A 12159-nucleotide genomic window follows, 5' to 3' on the forward strand; every position below is an offset into this window, starting at 1 on the left:
AATACCAAGGATCTGCTGACTGCTGGGGTAGGGTTCAGAGTTTTCCTAGTACCCTTGGTGAGAGGTCTGTGCCAGTGATTTCCCAGTCTGTCCTCTTCCCTCCAGGCAGAACTGGGCAGGCAGGTGGGCAGGAAGGGCAGGCTGAATATACTACCATGGTAGTGGGGCCTTGCAGGCTGTTTCATAGGGACCCCTACTGTCCCCCCTATACCCTGCAGGAGGAGCCAGACCCTGAACTGACCACGTGTATGACCTGGAACAAGTCGCTTGACCTCTCTGAGCTCCTGTAAGATGAGATGTGGGACTAAGTGGTCTGGGGTGTTGCCAGATTCTCGACTCTAAACTCTGGGCAAAACTATGACATGGGTGTGAATTTTCCTCCCTAGCCTTTACAGGCAACCTTCAGGGCCCGACCAGCTGCTCAGCCAGGAGTAGTTACCGAGGCCTCCTGGCAGTGCCTTCACCACCAGCTTCAGCTGGGCTATCTCCAGGGCCTCCCACAGTGTGCTGTCGGGGCACTTCTTCTCTGGATCCAGGTTAAATCTGGAGGGTGCACAGAAAGCCCCCTTAGGGAGAGGAGCAGGGTCTTGGTCCACCTGCAAGGGACTTACAGGGTTCAAGGCTGGTGAAGGGAGCAATGAGTGAGAACTGATTGACTTGGGGGCCTGGCTGGGAGGGGGCAGCAAGGTGGTAGCAGTGGGTGGAGGAAAGATCCCAGACCTGAGGCTTGGGACACCCCCTACCAGCGCCTGCCTAGGTCAAGTGGAAAGGAGATAGGCATGAGGGTAAAACTGTGAAGAACCAGCACCAGCCCATAGTGCCCAGGGCATGAGCAGGGCTGCTTGCCCAGGGAGGTGGGTACCCAGCGGAGGACTCCTGGCCTTGCCCACCCCCTCCTATTTATGCTCGAGACCTAAGGAGGTCGTGCCTAGCCTGGGATGGGGTAGGCCTGGAGGGGACGTGGGACTCACCGGATGGTGCCACTGAAGAGGACAGGGTCCTGCAGGATGATGGAGAGGCGTGAGCGCAGAGTATGCAGCGGCAGCTTGGCGATGTCGATGCCGTCAATGATGATGTGCCCTGCATAGGGATGTCACAGGTGGGGCACCAAGGAGTGGGGGAGATAGTGGTGCTGGGCACAAGTTCAGCCAGGGACATGAGTCCCAAAGCAGGGCCTTCTGTGATGTCTGGCTACACACCATCTGGTGGATGTGGGTATGTGTGGGGTGCCAAACATACAATTTACCTTCGAACATGTCCACCATACGGAAGAAGGCAAGAGAGAAGGAGGACTTCCCACTGCCTGTGCGCCCACAGATCCCAATCTGAGGAGAGAAGCAAGAATGCTGGAGGTGCCTGGGAGTGGCCGGGAACCTCTAGTGCTAGCTTGGGGGGCAGGTGTGGGACGTTACGGCATCTCTTCTTGGCCTGGCCCTCTGATCAGCTTCTTATTGGCCAGAGCTGGGCCTGGGTTTGGGCTTGTTTCCTGCAGTGGGTCCAGAAGGGGCTCCCACAGGGACCCACAAGCAAGTACAGGGTATAGACATTCATTTGCCTGGGCCTGGCTGTACCTGGTATGTGGCTGCAGGGGAACTGGGGGTGCTGATGTGTCTCTATGTGCATGGGTAGGGCAGGAGGGCATGGCAGGTGGCATGGGGATTGGAAGAGGTGTACTGCCTGACCCTGGGATCATCTCTGACCCCACAGAGTCCTGTCCCATGGGCACCAACAGAAAGGACAATAAGGGACCAACACAAAGAGGAAGACGGTAGCACAGAAGGATGAGGAGCCAGAGGCAGGGACAGAGGGGCATCTAAAAATCAGAGACAGTGAGATGGCCAGCCAGAGACAATAACCAAGTGAGAGACAGAGGAGAGGGGCAGTGTCAGAGAGAGCAGCAGGGTGAGGAGGGAGCCCATCAAAGTCGGGTCAGAGCGCCAACAGGGGCTCCCTCCCCAGGACAGGGGTGGCCTGGCTCTCTGCCCTGAGGCTCAGGAGGCCATGCCCTGACAAAGCCCCTTTAGGCCAGGGGAGTCTGGGGTGTCCGTGTCCTTGGTGGTGAGCGGGGACACAGAGGGGAAGGGGGGTGGGAGGGTGAGGGGGAGAGGTGGCTGAGTGCTGTCAGAGTGTGGGCCAGGCCCAGAGAACGGGTCTGAACGGGTCGGGGACCTGGAGGGCCATGAGGCGCCCGTGGGAAGCCCCTTGCCCGCTGACCTTCTGCCCCGGGCAGATGAGGGCGTCCACATGCCTCAGCACCGGCCGCAGGGCGCGGTCGTAGCGCACGCTCAGGTTCTGGATCCGGATCTCGCCTCGGTCCGGCCAGTTCTCTGGGATCAGCGACGGGGCTGGGGGCCAGGCGGGGTCAGCCACCAGGTGCCCCTCCTGGCCCCCTGAACGCAGACATGCTTGTCCCCAGGCCCTCCCTGGCAGGTCCTCCGGCCCTCACCCAGCAGCCCCTCGTAGCTCTCCGCCTCGGTTCTCAGGAGCCCGTGCACGCGTCTCACAGCCCCCAGCTGGATCTCCATGTCCGCGAGGTTCCTCACCATCCAGTTGAGGTAGTTGGAGACCTGTGGGGAGTAAGCCCGTCACTGTCAGTGCTACCTTGGTCCTTTCCCAGGCTACCAGATGGCTCCTTACCGCTGAGGAGGGGCCAGGGCACCCCCCCCAGCCCTGTGTGGCCCTGGTGAGACAGGCAGGGACCTGCAGTTACCCCTCCTGCACACACAGTCCCTCTGGCATCAGACTTGAAGTAGCTTCGAATAAGGCCTGGTATATCTCGGCTGGGGAAGGTGCCCGGGGATTCCCTGAGTGCTGGTGTTTGACGCTGCCCGTGGCCTGGTCTGCTGCCACTCACCATTAGGGCGTAGGTGAGGCCCAGGCCCACCAGGCCGGCAGAGAGTTCCCTGTGCAGGGAGCTGGAGATGGAGGTCACGGCCGCGATGAGGACCACACATGCGCCAATGTACTCCTGCCGAGGGAGGGGATCTGGCCTGGGCCCCCAGGTGTGGAAGCCCCAGAGCCCCCCACCCACCTGACTCCCTTCAGAGCAGAGCAGCTCAGCTGAGATGCAGCCCCAACCCTGTCACACATGTGGCACATCATCAGACACACAGGAGGCCTGTGAAGGCTGAAGGCAAGGGGACAGTGTGTGCACATAGCTCACACTACACCACTCCCAAGCCACCTGTATGTGCCCAAACATGGCTGCCTCACCAGCTAGCCTGCACATCATCTGACCACTGCAGGCACACACTTGTCATAGTTAAACACATAACTCTTGCCGTTGCTGGCACAGAGCTCAGATACACAAGACCCCAGGCAGTGATGTGGCAGGGAGGGGGTCAGCTCAGACACAGGGGGGACCACCCGGGGCTGGGAGAAGCAGGAGGCCTGGTGCCCACCCTGTTTACACATGAGCTGGTATTCCAGCCTCTCTTCCCACCCTCTGGTCTGTGCTCGGCCCTTGTTCAGACTCCACACTCCTATCAGAACCCCCAGGGTGGGGTGGGTGGCACTTGCCATGCGGACTTCTAGCCATCTGTTGGCAGCCGTGAGGAAGAGAGAGGCAATGTTGTTGGAGTCTGTGTACTCAAGGAGCTTCTGCTGGAACCGGGCCTCGTATCTGGAGGGGTCGAGAGGCTCTGAGGGAATTGTTTTGGTCCGTGCAGCCCCAGTACTCTCTTTGCCTGTAGGAGGGACTGCCTGGGCCTCAGTGACCCCCAGACATGTCACCTCTGCCACCTTATGTATGCCGCTCCTCTCTGGAATGCCTTTCTAGTAACTTTCCACTTACTCAAACTTGCCAGGGGTCCTTCTTCAAACTCTTGTTTTCACCCTAAGACATGTTCTTCTCTCCAGGACTTCCCTATTACAATCAAGGCCACCCCACCCTGCCCCACCCCAGGCACTCCAGCCAAAAACACAGGAATCCTCTGGGTTCACATCCAGTCCCTCAGCAAGTTGTCTGATTTCTACCTCCAAAATAGCCTCTGCCTGCCTTTCTCCCGCTTCCTGCCCATCACAGACTCACCTGGACTATTGCATCAGCTCCCTAACACATCTGCTTGCTATCTCCTTACCATCACTCTCCCCACAGCAGACAGCATAATCGTTCTTATTCATAAATTGTATCCTATCTCTCCCCTGTTTAGAATATAAATGGCTTTTAGGATAAAGAACCACCTTCTTGCCAGAAGCCTGTGTGAGCCTGCCCTGCCAACCCAGCAGCCTCCTTCCATGCCACAAATTCCCTTGCTCACTAACAGCCACAGAAATTATAATAAAGTCATTAATTACTTTAGCTTGCCTTTTTCAGTTTTGTGACAATGCCAAGTTCTTCACCACCCCAGGGCCTTTGTACATACTATTCCCTCTGCCTGGAATGCTTTCTTCTCTACTCTTTACAAGGTTGATTCCTTTCAACCTTCAGTCTTTAATTTAAATGGCACCTCCTCAGAGTGGTCTTTCCTGGCCTGTTGTTCTCCACCTCTGTAGCCTGTTGCTTTCTTAGTCTCTGCTTACATATTTATTTCTCTACTGTTTATGATCGAGCTCCCTCACTAATTATAAACTCCATGAGGATGGAGACCATGTCTATTTTGTTCACTAATGTATCCCTGGCATCTGGCACTGTCAATAAATATTTGTTGAATGACTGAATGGAACCTTCTCTTAGCCTCTAAGGTAGATAAGCTCTCTCTGTACTAAGAATTCTGGAGGCTATTTCCCACCCTCATGCCCTTACCACATCCTCCCCTGTTACTTCATATGAATCTGCCTTTTCTCTCTGACGAGCCAGGGCTCCTGGCGTTGCTCTCCCTGGCTATCCCCTCAGACCTGGCTGGCTTGAGCCAGGCACCGACGAGGGGCCAGGAGCACTTGTTTGGTGATGCAGGAAGGAACGGATGGAACCCATCTCAGCCCCGGATTCCGGAAAAAACTGAGGGGACTCGACGAATCTTGTTGGGTGTTTGCTCTGCTTTGGTGGTTTCTGGGTGGAGGGCCTGTGTCTGAAGCATGAGTCTGGAGAGCAAAGGGAGTCTCTGAGGTGAGAGAGAGAGTGCGACTGCGCATCAGGGGTGGAGCTGTGTGGACGGGGGTGTGCCTGAGATGAAACCATACAACTCAGGAGTTCGGTTAAGGTCCACGGAAGATGCATGTGCATGTGTGCGTGACAGGAGAGTCTGAGGGAGGGTGTTCAGGAGGGCGTGTGTGAGAGGGGAGCCTCTGAGCGAAGTGTGGCTGTGTGAGGCTGTGGGAAGAGTCCCCGCCTTGGGGGCCATGCAGATCCAGGCGGAGTCTGAGCTTTGTTACCCACTGGCTGTGTGTCAGCACTGAGACACACCTTCCTCATATCACTGTAAAAGAGGGATAGTAATAGTCCCTACATGGACTGAAACAATCTCTGAGCCCAACACTGAGCCCGGTGCTGGGTACTCTTGAAACTTTTTGGGGAAAAACATGGCCTCCCAGGAAAACCAGAAGGTTAGACAGGCCTGGGTTCCAAGCCCAGCACCAGTTCTCACTGTCTGTGTGATCTTGGGTTGTTACTCAGCCTATAGAAGTGGCCACTCATACCTGTCATGGGGCTCTTGCGAGGATTAAATGCAACAACACACATGCGGCATTTAGCCCAATGCCTGGAACGTGTTGTTAACTGTAGGATCAATACATGCCAGTTAGCCCTTAACAGGGCAGGCTGCTGGGCAAAAGTCAATGAATTAAACACATCCAAAGATGATTAAAAGTCTTCTCAATTTAAAAATCATGTGCTGCATCAGCGCAGAGTGTGGGGGACTCATAGGGCAGCTCTTCCTCTGGCTGACCGCAGGCTTGTGCTGAGGCTCTGGATGCCGGGATCTACTCAGAGCCCACTGAGAGGGTCTGGCCCACCCTAGAAAAAGTCACAGTCTCTCTGCCCCAGGCCCAGTCTGAAAGCTTCCAGAACGCCGATTATAAGAGGAGCATCAGCAAAACTACGAGTGGAGGCCGGGCCCCCGAGCGTGGAGGAGTATGGGAGTGGGAGATGCCGGGAGAGCTCAGGCTCCAGGTGAGAAGGGGCTGGGAGGGGCTCTCGAGTCACGTCAGGCTCCAAGGGGCCTCTGTGTGGAAGGCAGCACAGGCTTGTCCAAGGGCAGAGGGTGTTCAAGGAGTAGAGCCAAGCCAGGGCACAGCTCTGGTTTGCTTAGCTTTACTCAGACAGGACCCTAAACAGCCCTCCCACCAGCCCCACCAGCCCCAGCTGCCCAGGGAGTGAACGGGGCAGCAGGGCTGCACCAGGGGCCTGGGCACCTCTCCCAGAGCTGCAGCTGGACTTTGGGGGTTCAAGGGAGGAGATGCAGGCTTCCCTGGACCCTCTCAGCTGGTCCTTGAGCCCTAGGGTTACTCCTGGACACGGGGCTTCATGTTGCATGGTTACTGTCACACCCCTAGCAGCTGTGCCATCCTAAAAATAGCCTGGATTGTCTCTGTGGGTGAGGCTTAGAGACCAAAACCCAACTGTGTGGGTCAGAGGTCTAGCCTGTGTGGCCAGTGGAGAGATGCCCTAATGTAGATGGAGACCTGGGGTGGGGAGCAACAGTCCATCCACTCCCCAGGTATCCTCGGATGCTCCTGTCCAGCCCAACATTACAACTCAGGGGGGCAATTGGGTGGCAGGGGCACTGACATTTTCAGAGACCCTCTCTAGCCTGGTGAACTCTTACCCGCACTTTGAGCCCTGGTCCCGATAACATCTCCTCGGTGAGGCCTTCTGTGACTGCCTCCCTTCAATGTTCCTCCAGCCTATGCCCCCTTTCTTCCAGAGAGCCTGTCACGTGGGGTTGTCTTGACCTGCTCAAAGACTGGACTAAATGCTTCCAGCAGGGGGACTTGTCTGACTCATCTCTGTCTTTTTTAGTGTCTGGCATGGGGCTTAGCACATGGTGAACACTCGGTAAATATTTGTTTAATGGAAGAGCAGGTTCAAGTCTGGGCTTTGTGGAACCTTACACAGAGTAGTTATATAACATAACCTCTCTGAGCCTCACTGTCCCCATCTGAGAAAAGGGAACAATCATGCTTTCCACCTTGGACTGCAGGGCAGAATGAATGAAATTAGCATGCTAAGGCCTCAGCATAGTGTCTGGCTCATAGGGGATCCTCCATAACAGATAGCCTCACAGCTGGCCCACATGATGGAAGGGCCTTTCTAGAATGGATATGTGAGGACTTGTCCCAGCCTTGTTTCTTTTCACATTCTGCCTTAGGGCTTGGCTGCAGGGCTGAGGTTTTCTTCTCTGGATCATGCAAGGGAACCCATCTGGCCCGACCCCTCTGGTAAATGTGGACATCATTCTGGGAGATGCGTATCCTGGGTTTTCTGAAGTGGAGCCCTGAGAACTGAATCTTATAACCTGAGTCCGGCCCCACCCCTACACATCCCCACCCCGGGATGAGTCTGGTACCTGAAGGCCCGGATGGTGGTGAGGCCTTCCACGGTTTCAGCAAAGTGTGAGAGCAGTGGGAGCTGGGTGGTGTCATCAAGCTGCTGCAGGTCCCTGGGCGGGGGAAGCAGAGCAGAATGGTCAAGGCGGCAGGCTCAGGGCTCAGCCTGGCCGAGTCCCAGCTCTGCCCCCTGCTACTGTGCAGGTAATCAGCTTCACCTCCCTGGGTCTTGGTTTCTCACCAATCAAGAGGGAAATCAATGGTACCACCACCAAGCTGCTCTGGACTGGATGAGGAGCTTGTTTATGTAAAATGCCTACACAGAGTGTGCTGGCCCCATTACTGCTATCCTGGGCATCGTCTGCCACACACCCATATCTCCCTGCTCTTCTGCCACACAGCCTTGCTCTGCAGCAAGACTGGGTAGGCAGCATTAGTTCCCTGTCACAGGTGGACACCCTGAACCTTGAGAGCCAGTCAAAGGAACAGAAAGACCACACTGGAAGCTTGCAGCCCCTCCCCAATAGCCACAGCAGGTTTCAGCACATCACAGGCCAGGTTCTAAAGGGCTCCTTGAGGGGGAAATGCCAGAGGTTTCTATGGCAGCAGATGCCCTGGCCCCCCAGAGCTACACTTTGACAAGTGCATTAGAGTAGGGGAGACCATCTCCAAGGTACAGTGGGTGCTGGGGGAACAGGGTGGTTTCTCTGGCAGAAGAAATGAACTTTGTAGAACAGCCTGTACTGTGTTTAAAAAGTCACTGTGATTTTGTGAATATTAACATGCTATGCTCCTCACGGGTACCAGGTGATTCTGGATCATCCAAGCAAAAAGGCATTTATACAAACCTTGATCCTTGTGGGCAAGGTAAATGTGGCCAAAATGTATCTAAATTTAATTGTTATTATTGCTAATGGGCATTCTTACTCCAGTTTCTAACCAAATGTGTGCACTTGGAAAAGATACTCAACCTTTCTGACCACAACCCACAGTAAGAAATTCATTTTATATCACAAATCAGTACACACACACACACACACACACACACACACACACACCCTCCTGACCCAAACAAAGGTTTCATGAAGCAAAACTTACTGTTTCTATGTGAATACAGTCGGATATTTTCTGTTCTATCTCACTGTTTAAAAGCACTGGTTGTGGTCCATGATATTGATTTCATGACCCACCGATAGGTTGTAATTGTGATTTTTGTGAAGGCCAGTTTGAGAAACACTGGCCTTGCAGTTCTTCAAAAATTTCGCTACAGTTCTCTAAATCTACAAGCTTAACAGATTCACTCCCAGATAGGACTTCCCTGTGAATGTTCTTAGAAAATTTTGATAGGAAAGAGGCATGCATGGCCCCAAAGTACATGAGGGCAAATGTGATCAGTGAGAATGGCTGTGCATGGCTCCCTCAAGCAGAGGTTTCCAGCCATGCTCTGGACCACATGGGCTGGGGGGAATGGTTGCCATAACACCCCTCATATCAGGTGCCCTCTGATTCCACACAGCAACAATCAGCCCAGTCACTGGACCCACACAACCCTCCTGAGCAGCATTTTGGCAAAATGAATGATGGGCATAAGTGTGCACATACATTCTGACCTAGCAATTCCTTTCCTGACCCTGTCTCCCACAGAAACAGTTCAGGTACTAACTGCAGTGTGTCTGTGTGTGCGCTGACAGATGGTTATATGAGGGTAGTGAGATATGAATGTTTCTATTTCCTTCACTTCTATTCTTCTCTTTGTGGGGAATGTGACTCCACTGTGTTTATGATGATGTCTCTAATGGGAGTGCCAAACTGCCCATTGCAAAGTACCTCCCATCCTCACCCCCCGAGGTTGGCAACTGCTGTCATCACCTGGATGCCACCCGGAAATATTTCTGGATGAAGTAGCATATGATGGCCAAGGGCAAGAGTGCCACGAGGAACACAGGTGTGACATAGGAGATGACGGCCAGGGCTGAGACGCAGAGCAGGGTAGAGCGGCTCAGACACTCCAGGGTGGATGGGATATGCTGAGGGAGGGGATGGTGAGAGAGGGTGAGTTTTTGTAGTTGATTATCTTCAGTGTGTCACCTGCTGCCATATTTTGCTCTTTCACGTTATTACAGGTTCACATTTCATTGCTCCAGCTAGCACTATGGGCTCCCTGATAGTAAAAATCAGGACTTTGTTTTTTCACCATCTAGATGGTGGTAAATAAAGAACACAGACTGAATCAAAATGAAATTCTTCACAAAATTGGTCACCTTGCTTCAGAATATGCTGTTACCTGGAGTGAGCCAGGGGGTCTTGGATGAGGCCAAAGGGATGTGGTTTCCTTCAGCTTTATTATGAAGACCTCACAGGGGAAGGCCCAAGCCCTGAGGCAGCATTTTAATCAGATAGGAGCCCACTAGGTTCCACCCACAGGGCTCTGATCACTGGTCTGGGGAAGCAAGCACCAGAGAGGAAAAGCTCCTAGGGGCCTGGCTTCTCTGAGCTGGGGAAATGGGTGGTAGTCCTGTGCACCTGGTCAATGGTGTTACAGTCAGATGAAAATCTATTCAGGATGCTTCCAAGGGGCGTGGTCTCAAAAAACCTATGAGGCAACCAGAAGAACAATTACTCATTCGTTTATTGATTTCCTTCCTGTTTATTGAATGAGAGTAGTTATTTCATTTAGTGTCTCTGAGTCATCCCTGGGTCTGGCTTCCGTGGGCGACTGCCCTTGCAAGTCTGTGGGTATCTGGCCTGTGTCCTTGAGGATTCCTGCAGTCACCCAACGAGGTGCTGGCCCTTCGCTACCATCTCTGACTCTCAAGCCCATGTGTGATCACTGCCACCCTTCTCAGCTCCTCACTCAGCCTGACTCACGCGGCAGATGTCCTCCTGGGGTCACAGAGTCCTCTCCAGAGGGACACTCTTCCAGGGGGAACAGAGCCCTGGGAGGACAGCCTATCAGCTGGCTGACCCTGTGAGGCCAATCTGTCACCACTTTGGCTGTGACTCAGAGTTGCCCAACCCCAACCAGAGAATTTCAGAACCACAGACCTGGGACAAATAGAGGGTAAGTAAACATTGAGGCCATGTCTGTGGGCTGCAGACAGCTAATGAGACTGGAGGTAAAAAGTGTAGTCAGATGGTGAGGTCTGGCGTTGACAAGGGACTAGATACCTGGTTTGACTGCTGTGTTTTAAAACTGAGTCAGCCAGCCAATTGGGCAGTGACAACTTTAAACCTCTGTCACACAAAGTGGCCTTCAGGGTTTTTACCCATCCCATTACAGGAAAGTAAAACAGCTACCCCATGTCCCCAGTGTCAGAACCTGCAGTCTGGCAGAAGAAAGAGAGAGAAGGGGGGCGGGAGAGCCAAACCTGTGGGTAGAGAGGGGCAGGTGGTACCTGCCTAGGGATGGGAAACACACATTTCTGTGGAGCCTGCAGCTGCTCACTTTGAAGGGCTGTTGTGACAATAAGATGAGCTAACCATGCAAAATGCCTAGCACCAGTCTGGCTGAGCACATGCCAGTTTCCCTCTGCTTTCTGTACTGATTACATACACTATCTCCTTGAGTCTCCCCAGAAGTCTGTGACAGAGGTCATATAACCCTATTTTATAGACGGGAGAACTGAGGCCCAGAGAACAGTGACTTGCCCACAGCCCCAGCACAGCGAACGGAGAGAGGTACCTCATGGGAGCCAGAATGATCTGGTTCAGCAGGCTGCGATGCAGCCTCTTGGCCACCTTCAGCCCTGTCCACTCCACTGTGACAGCTGTGGCGAGGCAGAGCACGATGCCTAGGCTGCAGAGCACTGTGAACACCATGGCATAGGCAGTCTGGCCCAGGGAGCACTCCTGGGCGGGGCAGAGAGTGAGGCGGAGTCCCAGGGCTGTCCTTGCAACAGTCCCCCCACTCCCCAGCTCCGGCCCTGGGGCTGCTGGCCACACCTGTGTGAGCGAGCAGTTCCCGGCCACAGGGCTCAGAGTCAGGGCACTGTCCGTCCACTTGGCCAGCCAGTAATCAATGGCCACCAAGACCATGTGCTTGAGCAGCTGGGAGAAGATAAGCAGCGACAGGAGCAGGACACCGGCGGATGACAGATACGTGGCGCAGGCTCGCCACGGGATCTTGGCGCGCTGGTGCAGCACCAACGACAGGCTGTCCTCGTCCTCACTCTCGGCTGCCTCCTCTACAGGCCACAAGAACCCACCCCGTGTCTTTACATTTCACATTCCTCTGAGGGTGAACCAGGCGGTGTGTAATCTCGCTTACACGTGGGAAAACTGAGGCACCCACAGGGGGAGGGATTTAATCAAAAGCACACTATCTCCTGACCCACAAAGCCCCAAACCTTAGTCTCCCTTAGTGGTTGATCAGACCTTAGGCCATGATTTCACTCTTAGTCCCACTGTCTGTACCTTCCTCCTCTTCCTCATCCTGCAGGAGACCGTCTCTTGATGACATGGCCCGCGGCAGACCCTGGGCTGGCTCTGTGACTTTTCTCTCCATGACAGTCTCCTGAAAGACACACAAGGCCTGGCAAAGTCTTCAGGGTGTGCAGAGGGGAAAAGGAAGAGAGGGCACAGCCACCTTGGTGATGACCAGGTCAGGTTTCCAAGTTGTCCTGGTTTTGGGGGGTCTAGGTGGGCATGTGTTTGTCTTGCCAGGATTTACTCCTTCCCCTTTATCAGCTACCAGCACCCCAATATCCCTGTGGGGGACCATCTCTCCCCAGTTCT

The 12159-nt window shown here is 54.2% G+C and overlaps 2 protein-coding genes across 9 annotated transcripts in view; one reads left to right on the forward strand and one right to left on the reverse strand.

Moving 5' to 3' along the window:
- Positions 1–12159, forward strand: part of NCR3LG1 (natural killer cell cytotoxicity receptor 3 ligand 1) — a 62878-nt gene that overhangs the window by 31195 nt on the left and 19524 nt on the right. The gene's annotated exons all lie outside the window — the stretch shown is intronic.
- Positions 1–12159, reverse strand: part of ABCC8 (ATP binding cassette subfamily C member 8) — a 72925-nt gene that overhangs the window by 1745 nt on the left and 59021 nt on the right. For 3 of the 8 annotated variants that reach the window (XM_073216279.1, XM_073216278.1, XM_073216277.1), the window contains exons 24-35: positions 11839–11938; positions 11108–11609; positions 9949–10018; positions 9295–9452; positions 7446–7538; positions 3520–3622; positions 2855–2968; positions 2447–2567; positions 2215–2345; positions 1247–1325; positions 972–1080; positions 440–543 (exon numbers count right to left, since the gene is read on the reverse strand). In XM_073216279.1, coding sequence (XP_073072380.1) covers positions 440–543; positions 972–1080; positions 1247–1325; positions 2215–2345; positions 2447–2567; positions 2855–2968; positions 3520–3622; positions 7446–7538; positions 9295–9452; positions 9949–10018; positions 11108–11609; positions 11839–11938 — 1684 coding nt within the window. Of the gene's footprint in view, positions 1–439; positions 544–971; positions 1081–1246; positions 1326–2214; positions 2346–2446; positions 2568–2854; positions 2969–3519; positions 3623–7445; positions 7539–9294; positions 9453–9948; positions 10019–11107; positions 11610–11838; positions 11939–12159 lie in introns of those variants that run through there. The other 5 variants (XM_073216281.1, XM_073216280.1, XM_073216283.1 and 2 more) reach the window with 4 other exon arrangements.

Source organism: Manis javanica, chromosome 11 (genome assembly GCF_040802235.1).
Source record: "Manis javanica isolate MJ-LG chromosome 11, MJ_LKY, whole genome shotgun sequence".
NCBI lineage: Eukaryota > Metazoa > Chordata > Mammalia > Pholidota > Manidae > Manis > Manis javanica.